Source organism: Mesoplodon bidens (genome assembly GCF_964165515.1).
Source record: "Mesoplodon bidens genome assembly, chromosome: 18".
Classification (NCBI taxonomy): Eukaryota; Metazoa; Chordata; class Mammalia; order Artiodactyla; family Ziphiidae; genus Mesoplodon; species Mesoplodon bidens.
This window is the reverse complement of record NC_138175.1, coordinates 45066051-45085437: the sequence shown is the minus strand read 5'-3', so window position 1 is coordinate 45085437 and position 19387 is coordinate 45066051. Positions and strand designations below refer to the sequence as shown.

General features: G+C 55.7%; 1 protein-coding gene across 2 annotated transcripts; it reads left to right on the top strand.

The window, feature by feature from the left end:
* Positions 1-4652: 4652 nt before the first annotated feature.
* ATP4A (ATPase H+/K+ transporting subunit alpha) lies at positions 4653-17750 on the top strand (the record flags this gene model as incomplete). Of its 2 annotated transcripts, none has more annotated exons than XM_081215592.1 (21): positions 4653-5091; positions 5200-5259; positions 5879-6082; positions 7259-7372; positions 7611-7863; positions 8134-8402; positions 9102-9300; positions 9681-9790; positions 9877-10011; positions 10500-10692; positions 11746-11921; positions 12406-12542; positions 12629-12752; positions 12875-13043; positions 13135-13289; positions 14566-14689; positions 15159-15304; positions 16675-16808; positions 17227-17328; positions 17417-17508; positions 17722-17750. In XM_081215592.1, exons 1-21 carry the CDS (start codon positions 4924-4926, stop codon positions 17748-17750), a joined length of 3093 nt encoding a protein of 1030 aa, XP_081071718.1. In that variant the 5' UTR covers positions 4653-4923. The 2 variants fall into 2 exon arrangements, with proteins under 2 accessions (XP_081071718.1, XP_081071717.1); XM_081215591.1 differs by having other exon boundaries at positions 12629-12779.
* Positions 17751-19387: the final 1637 nt, after the last annotated feature.

The following is a 19387-nucleotide window of genomic DNA, read 5'->3' as shown; positions in this document are numbered from 1 at the left end:
ATGATTTTAAGATCCCAGATAAGGAAGCCTGGCAATTTCCTGAGGACAGTTGACCTTTGCACTTCTGGACAAAGGTGGGAAAGGAGCAGAACACAGGAGACCTGGCTGCCAGCTTAGCCAGGCTGGGGCGACCTTGCCCCTCACTCCTTGACCCACTGCCTGCTCCCCTGCCAGCTGGAAGAAGAAGAGGAAGCAAGGTGCCTGCCTGCTGGACCCCTAGCATCAGTCTTCCCAGGGTCTGGAGTGGGGGATGCAGGTGGGGGAAGGGTGACCTGCCCAGGAGGCGAAGGGCATTGCTGAGTCCACTATCTTATCAGAGACCAAACACAGACAGAAAATCAAGGTCACAATGAGTTCTTTCACTCAGCAAACACTCCCTGAGGCCAGCCTGGGCCCACTCTGGGCTGGGTGGTGCAGGCACAGAGTGGTGACTGAGGCATCCTGGATCCCATCCTCTAAGTCCAGCGGGGAGGTGAAATGTCACCAAATAGTGACAGCCCAGACTGGTCAGGCTTGTGAAGGAGGAATTAAGGGTCAGAGTGGTCAGGGCTGGGAAAGGGAAGCCTAGGGGTCTGTGGGAGCCCAGGGTGGGTACCTGACCCAGTCTGGCGGGTTGTCCCAGAAGATTTCCTGGAGGAAGGGACATCTGTGCTGGAGCAGGAAAGACAAGAGGTAGTTGAACGTGGGGAGGACACAGGGCGAGCGTTTCAGGCAGAGGAAACTGCACGTGCCAAAGTTTTGAAACGATTTTTTTTTTTTTTTGGCCTCGCTGCACAGCTTGTGGGATCTTAGTTCCCTGAGAAGGGATTGAACCCGCGCCCTCGGCAATGAGTGCGAGGAGTCCTAACCACTGGACCGCCGGGGAGTTCCCTTGAAATGATCGTTTTGACAAGTGGACATCCTAAAACATGGAGGGGAAGTGGCACAGGGGAAGAAGGAGGGACAGCCAGGGGTCTGATTCCAGCAGGCCTTGTAGGACGCTGAGCCCCTAAGAGTGTCTGTGGTCACGATTCTAGGAGACTCTTGTTCATATTCCCCTGAAAACCGACTCAGATGTTCGCCATCCATTTAATAGTCTGTCCTCTAACAGTCAGGAAAAATTTTTTCAATTCTGACCATTAATTGTTCTCAAAAAATTCTCCATGATCCGTGTGCCCCAGGCTCAGAGAAATCTTGCTCCACCGTGCTGAATGGATCGTGTCATGCTTGTGAGATTCTTGTGAGAAGTCTTTGCCCCCGAATGGTGCTGGGAGTTGCCCGTCCCCTCCCCACATGGCACAGTCCGCCCCGGCGCCGCTTCAAGTGCCAACGTTGGCGCACCTCCCGCTTTATCCAGATCCTGACTGTGGGCAACCGGCTGTGTCCACTCCTGAGACAGGGTTAGGGTTGCTTGGACACGCAGTGAAGGAATAAATGCACAAGCAAAGATCCTCCAAAGACACAGAACTTGAAAGCTGTGTACCATCTGAAGGCTGTGTAATCAGGGGGGCTGAAAAAAAAATTTAACTGGGCACTGACCAGTCAGAATGGATGAGGCCCTGAGGCTAGAGTAGGGTCAGGCTGGGCTGGGTGTGGAAGGTCTGGGGTCTCAGGCAGAGGCTGTGTTTCCACTGTTTGAATCACCAGTCCAGCTGAGTGCCAACTGTGACTGTGTCAGCATTTTGAATAGAAAATAAAGAGATCATAGAACAGCCCTCTGGTCATTACCTAAGCCTCTTGATACCCCCCAAATGTCTACCTCATTCCAAACTGCTTGAAGGCTCAAAAATAAAGCCCGCCTTGACAGGATGCAGGACACACGTCTCGGCTGTGCTTCTGCCAATCACAAGGAACCATAGGCAAACTCAAACCGAGGGATATTATACAAAATAATGGAGATAGCTTCCAAAATGTCAAGGTCATGAAAGGCAAGGAAAGACTGGGGAAATGTCACAGATTGGAGGAGACTAAGGAACCAGGACGACTAAATGCGAAGTGTGGTCCTGGATTGGATCCTGGACCAAGAAAACGACAGGAGAGGAAAAAATGGGGAAATTCAAATAAATTCTCTAAGTTAGTTCATAATGTCATATCCATGTTAATTTCTTGAATTTGATCATTGAACTGTGGTAATGTAAGAGAGTGTCCTTATTCATACACTACTACTTTTTTTTTTTTTTTTTTTTTTTTTTTTGTGGTACGCGGGCCTCTCACTGTTGTGGCCTCTCCCGTTGCGGAGCACAGGCTCCAGACGCACAGGCTCAGCGGCCATGGCTCACGGGCCTAGCCACTCCGCGGCATGTGGGATCTTCCCGGACCTGGGCACGAACCCGTGTCCCCTGCATCGGCAGGCAGACTCTCAACCACTGCGCCACCAGGGAAGCCTGTCCTTATTCATAGAAGACACATGCCTAAGTATTTATGGATAAACAAGCATCCTGTCTCTAACTTACTCTCAAATGATTCAGCCAAAATCTATCTATCTATCTATCATCTATCTATCTATCTATCTAGCACAGACGTGGTCAAGTTGTTAAATTTAGGTGAAGGGTAGGCAGGAGTTCATTTTACCATCCCTGTAACTTGTAGGTCTAAAATATTTAATATAAAGCATTGAAAATTAACATAACAAAACTAAGAAATGAGAAAAACAAGTGAGACAGGGACCAGAGAAGGAGAGTCCCTGAGTTTTGACAGAGGTCTGCACAGTATCACAGGTCAGCCCTCTGCCTCCAGTGATGGTGCCTCAGTCTCTCCATCTGTGACTTAGGTTGTGGGCTTCCCTAGTCTGTACAGGCATGACTGCATATCTGCCCCAGGCCCTGGACACAGCGAGGGGCACCAGATGAGTTCCCAATGACTGAGACTTCCTGAGAGCCTGGCTGGTGCTCCAAGTTCGCAAGTGAATGTTCCCAACCACTCAAAGAGATAAATCCTGTTTCAATCCAACAGTGACTATTGAGCATCTATTGTGTGTCTGAGAGCACTGTTCTGGGTGCTGTGTATACAGCAGCAAACACAACCAAGTCCCGGTCTTCCCTCTCATGGGACAAGATTGACACCAAACAAATGAGATACAATGTCAGGTTGGGATAAAGGGTGTGTGTAAACAGAGTGAGGGGATGGAGCCTGATGGGGATGCAGTATTATAACTGAGGACACTCTGAAGAGGTGACATATGAGCTGAGACTTGGAGGTGAGAAAAAGCCATGCTGACATCTAAGGAAGAGGGTACCAGGCAGAAGGAACTGCAGGTGCAAAGGCCCTGGGGCAGGAATGACCTTGGCCTGTACAAAGCACAGCAAGGCCAGTGCCAACGGCTTGGCAGTAGAGACAGCTGGGGCAGGTGAGCTGGGGCCAGAGCTTGCAGGAATGATTTTGGAGTTTATTCTGAGTGAGAAGGGAAGCCCTTGGAGGGTTGTAAACAGAGGAGTAACACAAGCTGTTTTACACGTGTGACTCAGAGAGAGAAGCCCCCCGTGAACGAGTGGACTCATTGTAAGGGCAGTGAGTGTGACTTCAGCCCTGCCTCCTCTCTTGGGGTTTCCTGTAGCTGGGTGGTGGTGGGGAGAGGCTCCAGCTGCTCCCAGGTGACCTGCCCCAGAAGAGAAGGACATCGCCAAAGCAATTATCTTATCAGATCTACCCACACTTGCCCCTGGAGACACGTCCACCCTGTGAGGCCCAAGCATGAGAATATCAAGGACCTGCCATTCCACCAGGCCAGCCCCTCACGTCTGCCCAAGGAGATCCCTGACTGGAGGGCTTTCGAGGGGGTTCCCAGACCTCAAACCTGGCACTAAGCACCAAGTTCAAAAAGTCCTTTCCCCACTTTGCACCGTGGTTTCCCCACCTGGGCAGGTTGGGGTGGGGACAGGGGAATAATCGAGGGCTGTGATGGCTGTAGCTGGAGTATGGCACGCCTCTGGGGTCCTCTGAGCCTCAGTTTCCCCCTCTGCACAATGGGAATAATAGTGCTGCCTTCACAGGGGTTTCTTGCAAGGACCCATGAGATCACATATGTGTAGTACCTGGCACATGTTTGGCAGTGCTGCTGTGAAGTGTGAGTGTTTTCATTGATGGTACCATATGAGAACCAGGCTCTGGGGTCAAACCTGGGCTGGAATCCTGTCCCTGATACTTAGTCATCGCAACCTTAGGCAAAGTCCTTGACCTCTCTGTGCCTCAGTTTCCCCATCTGTACAATGGGAGCTAATAAGAGAACGTAACTTTGCAGGGCTGTTGTGAGGAGCTAAGTAAGCATTCAAGCAAAGCGCACAGGGCAGAGCCAGCACTGAGCAAGTGCTCTGAACTGACAGCTATTACAGCGACTGCTGTGAGCACCCTACCCCCCACCCCTCCTCCAGGTGTCTGGCGCCTGCTATTTGGCTTAAAAGGGGACACTCTGCAGCCAATCTGCCTGGTTCTGAGTCCTGCCTCCCACGTCCTAGCTTGGGGACATGGGCAAGTGACTTCACTCCTCTGTGCCTCAGTCTCCCCATCTGTAAGGGGAGTGGGTAAGAATGGCACTCACCTCAAAGGGTAGTTGTGAGGTTAAATAAATTAATATGTGAAAGCCCTTAGCACAGTGCCAGGCACATAATGAGCACCATATGTTTGCTATTCCTCTTGTTAGTACAGCTATTCCCAGTGGTTCCCTGATCTCAGTGACAGGTTGCGATGGGGTCTGGGTAGGTAGAGCAGCCCAGTAGGGAATGCCCAAGCTGCCCAGGCCTGGAGGTCACCCCAAGGAGCCCCGTGATCAGCTGTAATCAGGTCCGCCCTGCTCCACCTCCTCTCTCCCTGGGTATATCAGGGCTGGTCCAGGTCCCAGTTCCGTCTCCGGCAAAGGAGGGTGGCTACACCGGGCACCATGGGGAAGGCAGTGAGTAGGGTCAGGGGTCGGGGGGTGGAGGTTGGAGGCAGGGGTTCCAGAGGGACCTGATGCCTTCCCCGTCTCCCAACCCCCAGGAGAATTACGAGCTGTACCAGGTAGAGCTGGGTCCTGGTCCCAGTGGGGACGTGGCAGCCAAGATGAGCAAGAAGAAGGCGGGCAGTGGAGGGGGCAAGAGGAAGGAGAAACTGGAGAACATGAAGAAGGAGATGGAGATTGTGAGCAGAGGCCCCAGGGGGCCTGGTGGGGTGGGGGGCTGTGTGGGGCTGGGCAAGGGCAGGGGTGGGGACCCACGAGACAGTGAGTGTTGTGCCTTCTCCATGTAGAACGACCACCAGCTGTCAGTGCCTGAGCTGGAACAGAAATACCAGACCAGTGCGACCAAGGTGAGCTGGGGCAGAGGGAGGGGTGGGTATAGGAAAGAGGAGCCAGGGGTGGGGGGCGCGGGGTCGGGGGGAGAGAGAGAGAGGGAGGGAGGGAGAGAGGTGGGGGAGAGAGAGAGAGAGAGGGAGAGAGAGAGAGGGAGAGAGAGAGAGGGAGGGAGGGGGAGAGAGAGAGGGGGAGAGAGAGAGGGGGAGAGAGGGGGGAGAGAGAGAGGGAGGGAGGGAGGGAGAGAGAGAGGGAGGGAGAGAGAGAGAGAGGGAGGGAGAGAGAGAGAGAGGGAGGGAGGGAGAGAGAGAGGGAGGGAGAGAGAGAGAGAGGGAGAGAGAGAGAGAAACACATTAGAAAGGGCCAAACAGGCCAAACAGAGAGAGAAGGTAAGAGAAGCAGATAAAAAGAGACAGAAGAGAGACAGAAACAGCAGGAAGAAAGACACCGAGAGAAAGGCGGGAGAGAAGAGAGAGACACAAAGAAGGGATGGGGAGAGGGGCGGCAACAAAGACGGAGAAAGAAAGAAGCACAAGGCAAGGGGGGGGGCAGGGAGAGGGAGGCAGGGAAAGGGAGCTCTCACTGATGAGAGGAGAGTCCTTAGTGACCACCAAGACCCTCTCCTCCCGCCCCCAGGGCCTGTCTGCCAGCCTGGCCGCCGAGCTGCTGCTGCGGGACGGGCCCAACGCCCTGAGGCCGCCGCGGGGCACCCCCGAGTACGTCAAGTTCGCCCGGCAGCTGGCGGGCGGTCTGCAGTGCCTCATGTGGGTGGCCGCTGCCATCTGCCTCATTGCCTTTGCCATCCAGGCCAGCGAGGGCGACCTCACCACGGACGACAATGTGAGTGGCGGGTGCTGGGGCCAGACATGGGACACAGGGACCTGGGGGACAGAGGACATTGAGCATAGGACTCAGAACACGAATGACATATGATGGGGATATAGAGAGGTGGAAAACATCTCTAAGACATGGGTCATGGGGGCCGAAGGACACTGGGATATGAGACAGACCCAAGGACGTAGGTCACAGGGGACACAGGGGAGACTGTGTCACAGAGATAGAGGACGTAAGCAGGGATACAAAGACATAGACATGCAACACTTAAGATATGGGACTTGGGAAACAGAGGGCATGGGACAGGCCAAGGACAGAGGGCACAGGGGACACTGGGACTCACACATGGGGACACAAGGGCATGGGGACACAAGAAACACAAGACTCAGGACACAGTGCATGGAGAGACATAAGATATTAGACATGGGAGCACAGAGACATAGAGAATAGTGAGATGTAGGACAGGAGGACATTGGATATATGACCGGGGTCAGGACAAGGGACATGGGGATGTAGGGACACGTGACATTGGACAGAGGCTTGAAAAGTCTTAAGACATGTGACACAGAACGGGGACTCAAGAGTACATAGACATGGGGAGACATCGGACATAGGCACCTGGAATTTGAGACATGGGACACTGGTCATGGAGGACACAGAAGACGAAGCACCACATCTGCAGCACACATGGAAGTGGGGACGTGAGGGCACAGGAGCTGTTCGACACAGGGGACACAGAGGATGGCACACAGATGATGAAAACACAGAATATGAACCTTGGAACACAGGGAATTTAGGACACGGGAACATGGAACAGGGGACTGTGGGGAACGCAAGACTTGGGGGGTACAGGAAAATGGAACACATACCACCAAGGTGCATGGTGACATGGGGCACAAGTCATAGTGTATGGGGCCACAGAGCCAGAGGAAATGGGATGTATGGACACAGGGACATAAGACACACAGAATACAGGGCAGTTGAATGTGGGATATGAAGAACATGGGGATAGGGACACAGGTCACAGGAAATAGTGCCTGAGGCTTCCTAGTAGAGTGGGGGAAAACCACGGAGGTGACCTTGGAGGAAAAAACTACCAGGGCACCAGAGAGCAGGCAGGTGGCCTCAGGCAGGGAGCTTCCAGCACCGAGTCATAACCCAGCCCTGCTCCACCTCCGCCAGCTGTACCTGGCACTGGCCCTCATTGCTGTGGTTGTGGTCACTGGCTGCTTCGGCTACTATCAGGAGTTTAAGAGCACCAACATCATCGCCAGCTTCAAGAACCTTGTGCCCCAGGTGGGTCCCCAGCCCCTGGCCACTTGAGGTTCCAAGTCTCCACATGGGCACTGGCAGTCTCCTGGCATCTCTCTGTGGCCCCTCCCATCAGGCCCAGCCTGCCCTTCATCCCTGGCCTCCATCTCTCCCCACAGGTCCTCACCTCTCCCCACTTTTCACCTCCCCGCCTCCCCACCGCATGCAGCAACTTCTACCCCCATTCCCTACGCCGCTCAACTCTGGTGCTCTTGCCCCACAGCAAGCAACGGTGATCCGAGATGGCGACAAGTTCCAGATCAACGCAGATCAGCTGGTGGTGGGCGACCTGGTGGAGATGAAAGGCGGAGATCGAGTGCCAGCTGACATCCGCATCCTGCAGGCCCAGGGCTGCAAGGTGGACAACTCCTCACTGACTGGAGAGTCTGAGCCGCAGACCCGCTCACCTGAGTGCACGCACGAGAGCCCCCTGGAGACCCGCAACATCGCCTTCTTCTCCACCATGTGCCTTGAGGGTCCGTGAGGTCCCCACCCACCCACCCAGCTGACCACGCTGCCTCCACTGCCCCCTTCTGCTTCCTTCTGAGACACACTGCCTCTCTACGTCGCATGACTGCCAACTCTTCGGGTCACACTGCCTCTCTAGCTCCCATTATTGCCACCCCCTTCCCAGCTCATGCTGCCCCCGCCGCCTTCCATGACTGCCCCTCCTTTGGTTCACGCTGCTGTGCGCGCCCCCAGTGCTGCCCACCCAGCGCTGAGTCACCCTCTTGGCCCCACTGCAGGCACCGCGCAGGGCCTGGTGGTGAGCACCGGCGACCGCACCATCATCGGGCGCATCGCATCACTGGCCTCGGGAGTAGAAAATGAGAAGACACCCATCGCTATCGAAATTGAACATTTTGTGGACATCATCGCAGGCCTGGCCATCCTCTTTGGTGCCACATTTTTCATAGTGGCCATGTGCATTGGCTACACCTTCCTGCGGGCCATGGTCTTCTTCATGGCCATTGTGGTAGCCTATGTGCCTGAGGGGCTGCTGGCCACTGTCACGGTGAGTTGGGGAAGCAGAAGAGCAGTGCAGTGAGCTGAGAGGCCTGTCCCTCTGTCTGTTCGTTCATCCGGGCTTCCCTCCATCCTCTCCCTCTCTGTCCATCTATCCATTTTGCTCCCATCCACCCACCCACCTTCCCGTCATCCATCCTCCCCCCATCATCCCCCCATCCTCCCCCCCATCCTCTCCCCCATCCCCATCTCTCCACTTATCCCATCCATTCAGGAACCCCCCCACCCCCCCGGGGCTACTCTGGGCCATGTCCTGTGCCACACGCTGAGGACTCAGAGATGAACGGGCAGGGACTTTGACAGGAGGAGGCTGAGGTCCAGTGTTGAAGGCTGTGGGTAGCCTTCAAGAGTCAGCACTCAGTCCAGGGCCAGCCCAAGAGGAGGCTCAGGGAATGTTAGTTTTCTCATTTTGATTGTGCTGATAAGAGAAATTATAGAATCTCAGCTAGGGCAGCTTAGAGCAGGGCCTGGCTATGTATATCTGGTGGACAGATAGGGGAGGCATCCCAAGTGGAAAGCACAGGCTGGACAAAAGCTTGGAGGCAAGAAAAAGCCTACTCTTTGCAGGGGGATGCTGCATACGCAGTACTGTGGCGAGGGTAAAGGATCCCCGGTGCCTGGCGAGGAGGGAAGTGGGACTGGGAGCAAGGCCTGGTCCCCACGCCTGCATTCCTCACCCTTCCCGCAGGTCTGCCTGTCCCTGACAGCCAAGCGGCTGGCCAGCAAGAACTGTGTAGTCAAGAACTTGGAAGCAGTGGAGACACTGGGCTCCACGTCAGTGATCTGCTCTGACAAGACGGGGACCCTCACTCAGAACCGCATGACTGTGTCCCATCTGTGGTTCGACAACCACATCCACTCGGCTGACACTACAGAAGACCAGTCAGGTGTGGGGGTGGGAGGAGACAGCAGCTGGGCGGGGTCCGGTAGATGGTGGAGACCTAGGGGGGAGCTCTGCGGTTACTGAAGGGAGCGTGGGGAGGGCTTTGCATTAATGGAGAGGGGGCTCCATCTGATCAGGCGAAGGGCTGCGTCCTGGGTCTAGGGAGGGGGCTAAGCTGCAAGTCTGTGAAGGGGCTTGGTACTTATTGGGTCTCATGGGAGACGATAGTGAGTCTGGAGAGAAAGCTCCGTCCTGGGGTATGAGGAGTTGTTTGGGTCCCACCCAGGTCTGGGGCGGGGATCCAGTCCTGATTCCGGGGGGCGGGGCTCGGTTCTGGTATGGGAGAGCTCCTTCGCGGCCCCAGCCTGGATGCCTGACCTCCAGGGCAGACGTTTGACCAGTCCTCGGAGACGTGGCGGGCGTTGTGCCGCGTGCTCACCCTGTGTAATCGTGCTGCCTTCAAGTCGGGCCAGGACGCAGTGCCCGTGCCCAAGGTGAGAGCCGGGGCGCTCGGGGGAGGGGATACCGGGAGCATCCTGGTGCAGCCGGGAGCGCTCCTGACACCGGCCTGCGTTCCCAGCGCATCGTGATCGGGGACGCGTCGGAGACTGCGCTGCTGAAGTTCTCGGAGCTGACGCTGGGCAATGCCATGGGCTACCGCGAGCGCTTCCCCAAAGTCTGCGAGATCCCCTTCAACTCCACCAACAAGTTCCAGGTGTGCACCAGCCGCGGCCGGCCCCGCCCACAACAAGCCCTGCCCACTGCAGGCCCCACCCACATTCAGGACTGGCCTGCGGCTGGGCTTCACTCTCAGTCCCCTCCCTCTCCACAGCCAAACCCCACCCACATCTCCCGTCCCGCCCACAGCCAAACCCCACCGAGGTCCCGGACGCTCCGCCCGCTCTCAGCTGTCAGTCCCTCGGTGGGGAGAAGCTCCTAATCCAAATCCCACCCCAGTCCAACTCCGACCCAAATTCCGCCCGTTCCCCACGCCCAGTCCCCTAACTAGGCCCCCTAGGTCCGCCCCAACCCTCAGCCTCTACCAAGGACCTGCCCACCAAGCAAGCCCGTCACCCTCGGTCCCAGCCTGACCTTCCCAGGGCTATTCCGGCCGCGCTTGGGCGCCGTCAGCCCCGCCGTTCCCCAAGCCCCGCCCCTCCCTCTTGACCTCGCCCACAACACCGCCTCCTCCTCCGCCCACAGTTGTCCATCCACACCCTGGAGGACCCGCGCGACCCGAGGCACGTGCTTGTAATGAAGGGGGCCCCAGAGCGCGTGCTGGAGCGCTGTAGCTCCATCCTCATCAAGGGCCAGGAGCTGCCGCTGGATGAGCAATGGCGCGAGGCCTTCCAGACTGCCTACCTCAGCCTGGGAGGCCTGGGCGAACGCGTCCTGGGTGAGACCCCCAAGCCAGGGTAGAGGTTAAACCCGCGTGCGAGGAGGCGCTAGCACGGAGCCTGCCCGACCTTCCCGGCCCAGCCCTGACCCTGACCTTTCCCATCCTTGCTTGACAGTTGACCTGCCCCAGTCTACACGCCCAACTTTGACTTTCCCTCTCTCAGTCCTGAACACTGTCCTCAATGCCTACCTTGACCCAACCTCTCCCAACCTGTTCTCACCTGGGTCTTACCTATCCTGACCCAACCTGTGATCCCTTGATTTTCCCCAGCTCTTGCCCCAGCTGATGACCTGCCCTTGCTTTCTTTCACCTCTGCCTTTCAGCGTCCTCCTCTTGACCCTTTGACCTCCCCCCCAACCCCCGCCAATTTTTGTCTCGACTCCTTAAACTTCCCTAACCCCTGCCTCAACTCCGGAAGGCACAAACCTGTGGTCCAATTTCTGGATCTTCCACTTTACTTGGTGTGTGACCTCTGGCAAGAAACGTCCCTTCTCTAAACCTGTTTCATCATTTGCAAGATGAGGATGCTAGTAGCCTCACAGAGCGGTTGTGGGGATGGATTCAGATACAGTGGTCCCTCAGTATCTATGGGGACTGGTTCCGGGACACCCACCACACTCCCCCACACCCTTACCCGACAGATACCAAAATCTGCAGATGTTCAAATCCCTTATGTAAAATGGTGGAGTATTTGCATATAACCTATGCACTTCCTTCCGTATACTTAAAATCGTCTCTAGATTACTTATAATGGCTAATACAATGTAAATGCTCTGTAAGTAGCTGTCAGTGTGTGGCAAATTCAAGTTTTACTTTTTGGAATATTCTGGAATTTTTTCCGGAATATTTTTGATCCACAGTTGGTTAAGTCTGTGGATGTAGAACCTGTGTATACAGAGGGTTAACTGTAATGTGAATGAAGGATTCAGCACAGGGTCAGGCATCCATAGGTGCTTGGTGCAAGGCACCTGGTTATTTTACTCATCGCCTGGCCTTGCTATGAAAGGGTTCACCCAGGACTCCTCTCTGACTTCCCTGTTTTCTGGTCAGGCTTCTGCCAGCTCTACCTGAGTGAGAAGGACTACCCGCATGGCTATGCCTTTGACGTGGAGGACATGAACTTTCCATCCAGTGGCCTGTGCTTTGCGGGACTTGTATCCATGATAGACCCACCCCGGGCCACCGTTCCTGATGCTGTGCTCAAGTGCCGCACAGCAGGCATCCGGGTATGTCCCTGGGGAGAGGACCAGGCAGGGGTGAGAACAGAGGATGGCAGTATTTGGGGATGAAGGACCCTGTGACAGAACCCCACCCGAAAATGGCTTGAACCACAAAGGAATATATTGGTTCAAGAGCTGAAAAGTTCTGGGGAATGAAGCTTCAGGTATAGCTGGATCCAGGAGTTCAATGTCTTTAGGAACTTGCCTTTCTCCACGTCTCAGCTCTGCTTTTCTCTCTGCTGGCTTCATTCTCAAGCAGTTCTCCATTGTGGTGGACAAAGATGACGACCCTCCAGCAGCTCCAACTAACGTCCCACCTGTTTAGCCGCCCCACCAAAAAAAGAATGCCTCTCTGACAGTTGTACCAGATTGAATCACATGTTCATCCCTGAACCAATCACTGTGGCTGGGGCTGGGGGATGTCCACTGGGGAGGACAGGGAGTGTGGGTTAATCTGAAGGGGTCAAGGGTCTGCTGGTTCCCCTTACAGGTGATCATGGTGACAGGTGACCACCCCATCACAGCCAAGGCCATTGCATCCAGTGTGGGCATCATCTCGGAAGGCAGTGAGACAGTGGAGGACATCGCTTCCCGCCTCCGTGTGCCCGTGGACCAGGTTAACAGGAAGTAAGCCCCCTTCAGCCTTCCTTGTGGTCTTCCCACACCCCACACAGACTGAGGCCCCAGCGATGCCCTCCCACCTCCCTCTCTAGGGATGCCCGCGCCTGTGTGATCAATGGCATGCAGCTGAAGGACATGGACCCATCAGAGCTGGTCGAGGCACTGCGTACCCACCCTGAGATGGTGTTTGCTCGTACCAGCCCCCAGCAGAAGCTGGTGATTGTGGAAAGCTGCCAGCGACTGGTGCGACCCTGCTGATGAAGGCAGGCAGGTGGGCTTGGCTGGCCCTGGGCTTCCCTCTCACTGACCAACCTCCCACCTGTACCCACTGCCTGCAGGGTGCAATCGTGGCTGTGACGGGGGATGGTGTGAATGACTCCCCAGCCCTGAAGAAGGCAGACATTGGCGTGGCCATGGGCATTGCCGGCTCGGATGCTGCTAAAAATGCAGCCGACATGATCCTGCTGGATGACAACTTTGCCTCCATTGTGACAGGCGTGGAGCAGGGTCCGGGCTGGGTCAGAGATGGGGGCAGGCAGTGTGGGCACAGGAGGAAATGGGCTCTGAGGAGACTGAGGTGCCTGCTGTACTCCCACAGGCCGACTGATCTTTGACAACCTGAAAAAGTCCATCGCCTACACACTGACCAAGAACATCCCCGAACTGACGCCGTACCTTATTTACATCACCGTCAGCGTGCCCCTGCCCCTCGGGTGCATCACCATCCTCTTCATAGAACTCTGTACCGACATCGTGAGTCTACATGATGCCCCAGTGCCCCCCACCCACACAGTGCCCAGAGACATATGCCCACAGACAGGTGTGATGGACAGAGACCACCACGGAAAGTCTTGGACTCAGAGTGATACAGATGTGTGTATACCAGACAGCCAGATGTGGACACACAGGCAGGCAGGAAGGTAGCCACGGACAGAATTACAGACGGGGACACACAGGTGGACACTCAGATAGGCATGGACAGGTTCATAGACACACATGGACTCAGATGTGGACACTCAGACAAACAAGAGATTTTACAGACACGGATATCTGGCCAAACTTGGATCACAGACAGACATCCCTCGACAGACATGGACAGATAAACAGCATCAGATAGACTCCAAGGCAGAGAGACAGAAAAGATCCTCAGATCCAGCCACAAATGCAGCCAGATGCATGGCCATGTCACGTCTTTATTCAACAGCACTTCCGTAATGTCTGCTCTGGGCCAGGCACACATTAATTACTTAATTTTGTCCTCATAACTACTCTATGAGATGAGCTTTATTTCTTTATCATACCCATTTTACTGATGAGCTAATTGAGGCTTAGACAGCTTGAGCGGCTTGCCCCAGGTCACACAGCTAATAAGTGGCACAGCAGGGATTCAAGCCCAGGTGTTCAGGTACCCCAGCACCTCTGCCCTCAGTCAGTACGCTCTGCTGCCACTGTGTGTCCACAAACAGATGGGGGTGGGGGACAGGGAGGAGGACACATGTACACAGAGAGACAGAAGAGATTCAGAGATAGAGAGTGACAAAGAGGGATATAGAGACAGGAACACAGAGACAAAAAAGCAGAGGCACAGTCACAGAGAAAGAGACTGGAGATGGGGACAAAGAAATGAAGAAAGTCAGGGACAGAAAGAGAGAAAGAGCGCACAGCAGGGAAACAGGCCAAGACCAGAGGACCCCAGAGAAGAAACAGACAGACAGGAGGAGGACGGAGAGGAGGGGGGCCGAGAAAGGCAGAGACAGAGAACGCCCAATAGCAGAGATAATGCAGATGCTCTGATGGAGACGGACACCAAGACAGGTGGGCACACACGTGTGGACTGGACATGCCGGCATTCCTGACAAGGGCCAGCCGGACCCAGGCCGTCCAGGCAGGTGTGGCTGTGTGGCCACCGTGGGTCCTGCCTCCTAACCTCACTTGTCCCTGCCCACTGCAGCGGGGAGGGGGGCTCCAGAGAGTCAGGGACAGGGGCCCAGGCGAGCCATCAACCCCAGTTCCTTCCACTCCTGGCCAGTTCCCCTCTGTGTCCCTGGCGTACGAGAAGGCCGAGAGTGACATCATGCACCTGCGTCCACGGAACCCGAAGCGTGACCGATTGGTCAACGAGCCCCTGGCTGCCTACTCCTACTTCCAGATCGGTGCGTGCCCGGGGGCGGGGCGCGGGCTCCCCTGCAGGGCTGCTCGCCTGCTGTGGAGTCTCTAACGGGGGCTCTGCCTTGTTCTGGATCTTGGTGTCTGCATTTGATCCTGGGTCTCTGTCATTCTCTGAGTCCTTGTCTGCACACAATGGTCTCTATGGTCCCCAGTGTCTCTCCTCTGTCCCAGGCCTCATTCTCCATGACCCTGTCTCTGAGTCACTGCCTCCTGTCTTTTTTGGGTTCTCTGGGTGTGTCTCTGTTCCTGCCTCTCTCTGTGTCCTGTCTCTTGTGTCCCTGTCGATCTCTCTTGGAGTCCTTGTCTCTGTGTCTGTCTCTCCATGTCTGTCACTGTGTTCTTGTCTGTCTCCATGCCACTGTTTCTGTGTTCCTGTCTCTGTGTGTGTGTCCCTGACCCTGTCTCTCTGTGTCTCCATCTCTGTCTCCCTGTGCCTCCTTGCCTCTCTCCCAGGTGCCATCCAGTCATTTGCTGGCTTCACTGACTACTTCACGGCCATGGCCCAGGAGGGCTGGTTCCCTTTGCTGTGTGTGGGGCTCCGGCCATACTGGGAGAACCACCACCTACAAGATCTGCAGGACAGCTATGGCCAGGAGTGGGTGAGCCCCTGTCCCATCCCATGAGTCCCGTGACTCATGGGATGCCACCTACCTTGAGTGTGGCCCACACTCATTCCTCCACGTGTGACTGAGCTCAGCCAGAGCCTCCCAGACACCCAGGCTCTCTGCCAGTTCTGGGGTGAGGGGCCTTTCCCACCACTGTCCTGAGCTCCGAACTCCTGCTTCTGATGACCCCAGCTGCAGATGGGTCCTCTCTGCCCTGAAAGCAACACATCGTCTCAGGTGTGGAGCCAGTACCACCACCCCCACCCCCATTCTGTTATTTTCCCCGCAGCATCACTTACACAGAGCATTTGCATGTATGGCTGACTTGAGTGAAAGTCTGGAGCACAGAGAGGCTAGATCTGGCTAGCAGGCGTGTTTAGTTTGCCCTATAGAGCGACAGATCAGGATATTCCCCTTAAACATTTACTGTCATGGTTAAGAATATAGATCTTAGAGCCAAACTGCTTGGATTCATTGTCTGCCACTGCTCCCCACATCTGTGTGACCCTGGGCAAGGTATTTTGCCTCTCTGTGCCTCAGTTTGCCCACCTGTAAAGAGGAGAGCATACTGATATACTGATATTATCTCAGTGATTTTCACCGCGGTGATTTTCACAGTGTGGTCCCCAGACCAGCAGCATCACCTGGGAACTTGTTTGAAATGTAGATTCTCAGTTTCCCCCTCAGACCTCTGGGATCAGAAACTCTGGGGGTGGGGCTTGTGTTTTAACCAGTTCTTCTGGGGATTCTGATGTATGTTGAAGTTTGAATACCACCAATCCATCTCTTAGGATTATTAGGAGGATTAAATGAGATAATACATGTGAAACACTTGGGACCTGGAGCATACATAGTAAGTGTTCCTTGCACAATTAACTGATATGTATAAAAATAGTTATACTGAAGAAGTGGACTGAAGAGTGGCTACTCCCTTTGAAAGGGCATGTGTCGTGTTCCTCAAAGGCCCACCTGGCCCACTTTGGTCATTTTTGCCATCTGCCCTGGTCCTGGAGTCACTGGACTTTGAAAATCCTGCCTCAGGATTCGAATTCCCTTTTCCCAGGTGCCTCCTTTCAGGTGCCCAGAACATTCTACATCACTCTTTTCATTATGAAAGCAACTGGCCTGGCCTACCGCTTGCCCAGGCAGCGACGGCCAAGCTGCACTAGACCAGGTTTCTAGGCCCTGCACTCTGGGGCCCTGCAAACGTGGCAGATCCTGCATCTCTCCTCTGCCCCCAACCCAGCCTCTGACGCAAGGGAAGGAGCATTTAGGGGTTCGTGGCCCTAGGCCCCGCATGCCCGGCTGCCTGCAGAGGCTCTCTGCCTGGGTTCAGGCTGTTTGTGTTCTCTCCTGGCCCACAGACGTTCGGGCAGCGCCTGTACCAGCAGTACACCTGTTACACCGTGTTCTTCATCAGCATTGAGATGTGCCAGATTGCCGACGTCCTCATCCGCAAGACACGCCGCCTCTCTGCCTTCCAGCAGGGCTTCTTCAGGTGTCCCCAGCTGGCCCCAGCCCCGCCCCCACCCTGCCCTCCGAGCCCTGGTTGCAACTCCCAGCAGGCCCTGACCAGGGCTTACTGCAGCCAGCAAACCCCAGCACTGCATGTGCTGATGCGCCGGTGCAGGTGCTACCGTTCCTTATCAATAGCTGGCCAATAGCTCCCACCTCATGCCTCTCAACTGGCCCGTCTATGTTTCACCAGCTGACGGGGTGATGCTGACAGGGTTGGTGTCCACTGTTGGAGAGGTGCGGGCCGTGCCAGTGTTCGGTGTTTAGAACATCTCCCTGCTGCTGCTATCTGGCCTCCTCTGACCCAGTACCCTGATTCCCATCCGGTCCCCCACTCCTCATGGCCTATCTTTGTCCCGTGTCCGCCAGCCTGAGCCTCTCCCGTCCTGCCCCACCTGCAGGAACAGGATCCTGGTGATCGCCATCGTGTTCCAGGTCTGCATCGGCTGCTTCCTGTGCTACTGCCCTGGAATGCCCAACATCTTCAACTTCATGCCCATTCGGTGAGGGGGTTGTGAGCTGCATCGGGGTGGGCCTGCAGGACACAGACCTGGGGATAGCCTTGACCTTGCCATCTCGCCTGTGCCTCAGGTTCCAGTGGTGGCTGGTCCCCATGCCCTTTGGCCTCCTCATCTTCGTCTATGATGAGATCCGGAAACTTGGAGTTCGCTGCTGCCCAGGGAGTGAGTGTGGAGACTGGGGACCTGGGGATGGAGGGCTGAAACTTTCTCAGAGCAGTGGCCCTGAACTTTGATTTCCAATACTTGACCTCCAAGCCCTTGACCCTCCATATCAAACTACCACTGAGCTATAACCTCTGAGCCCCTGGCTCCCCCCAACCCCAGCCCCGCCCCGAATCCCCCGAGCACTGAGTCTCCTTTCTTTCTCTCTCCCAGGCTGGTGGGACCAGGAACTCTACTACTAGAAGGACTGCTGCCTTCAAGCCATCCTCGAATCCACCACAGTAGGGGCGGGGGTGGGGGACACATGGGACCCTCCGGACAGCCACCAAAACATCTGAGCAGTCAAGAGTCCCAGCCCCACCTGCGTCTGCTCTTGTGCCCCACGGCAACTCAACCTTGGGGAGACCCTCCCCACTCCCCTTCCCCACCCCCCCTCCCGGAGGAGCAGTCCCTAGGCCCAGTCCTCTGAGCTGGCCTCAGGGAAGCCCCCTCCTGAATGGTGGGGGGACTTTGAAGGGGAGTGGGAACTATAGCAGCTCCTGTGACGTGGCTCTGTCCTTAGGACTCCAGGCCGGCAAGAGGGCTGCTTGGGGGGTCTTCTTTAAAAACACACTCATGTCTGCATGATAGTAATAAACCAGCTCACGTCCACTGTGTTTTTATTCAGTGCTGGGCATCGTCTTATTAAGTGTTTTTTCATGAGCCCCTTTGATCTCCCACAGTCCTACAACTTAGGGGCTATTTGTTCCCGGCTGTATCTCCAGTTTCTAGAACACAGCCTGGCACATAGTAGGTTCTCAGTAAACACTGCTTGGGGGAATGAATTCCCATCTCTTTGCCTAGGTTACAGCATTTCTAGGCGAGCTGGACGTGGCCACGGGCCCTCTCCAGAGCGGCGCCTTTAACTGCTCCACTAGCTGAACACCACCTCTGGGCTCTCCTTTCTCAGCACCCACTCTCCCTCTCTGGTCAGAATCCTTTCCACCTCAAGCATCCCCTCCCCACTTCACAAGTTTCCTCTCTGATTCCACTTATGCCTTTGCAGCTGCAACGGGCACCCTATCGCTGGTTAGTCCCAACCAACTCCTGGAGGCCACGTCACAGGTCCCCTCCTCACACCCCTCACCTGAAGTTAGCCCTCCAACTCCCCTGTTGGAGACTCCCCTGTCCACAGCACCCCCACCCACCTTTGCCACTGCTTTTCCCAGTCCCCTTGCCTCTCTTCCCCTTTCTTTGACGAGTCTCTCTGGCTGGACCCTAGGCTTCTCCTTCCTCATAGGCACGGTACCCCCTCCCCCACTGGCCTCAGTTCTGTCTGCAGTGGTGCCCACGTCTGTCTCTAGCCTGCCCCCAGCATATTCAAGGGGACCCACACTGGCCTCTGCATCATCCTCCAGACCTGATCCCACCCACGGTCCCATCATTGCAGCTCCTTCTCCCTGGGAAATGTAATGAGCCCTCGGGGAGCTTACAAACCCCAAACTTGTGTTACTCTGGACCCCTTCACTCTTTCCTTTCTCACTGGTCATCTCCCTACTCCCCCGCCGCCCCCCGCCCCACCTGGCCAAATAAGCTGGTCACCACCTGTCTACTCTGCTTCTAGCCACTCTCCTCCTACCCCTGCCGGCCCTGCCCTGGTCCAGGCCGGCCTTCTGGCTTGAGTCTCCCCATCCACCCAGCAGCCATGAGCTCTTCCTAAAGCCAAAACTGACCGTCTTTCCCCTGCCTAGAACTCTCCGTGGCTCCCCACTGCCCAGGCTCAGAGCCTTCTGTGATCTGGCCCCTGCTGACTTCTGCAGTCTCACAAGCCCCCGCCCCCCGAACTCATTCCAACCAGCTATTGTTTCACTGGAAAGGCCAGGCCCTCTCTCTGACTTCA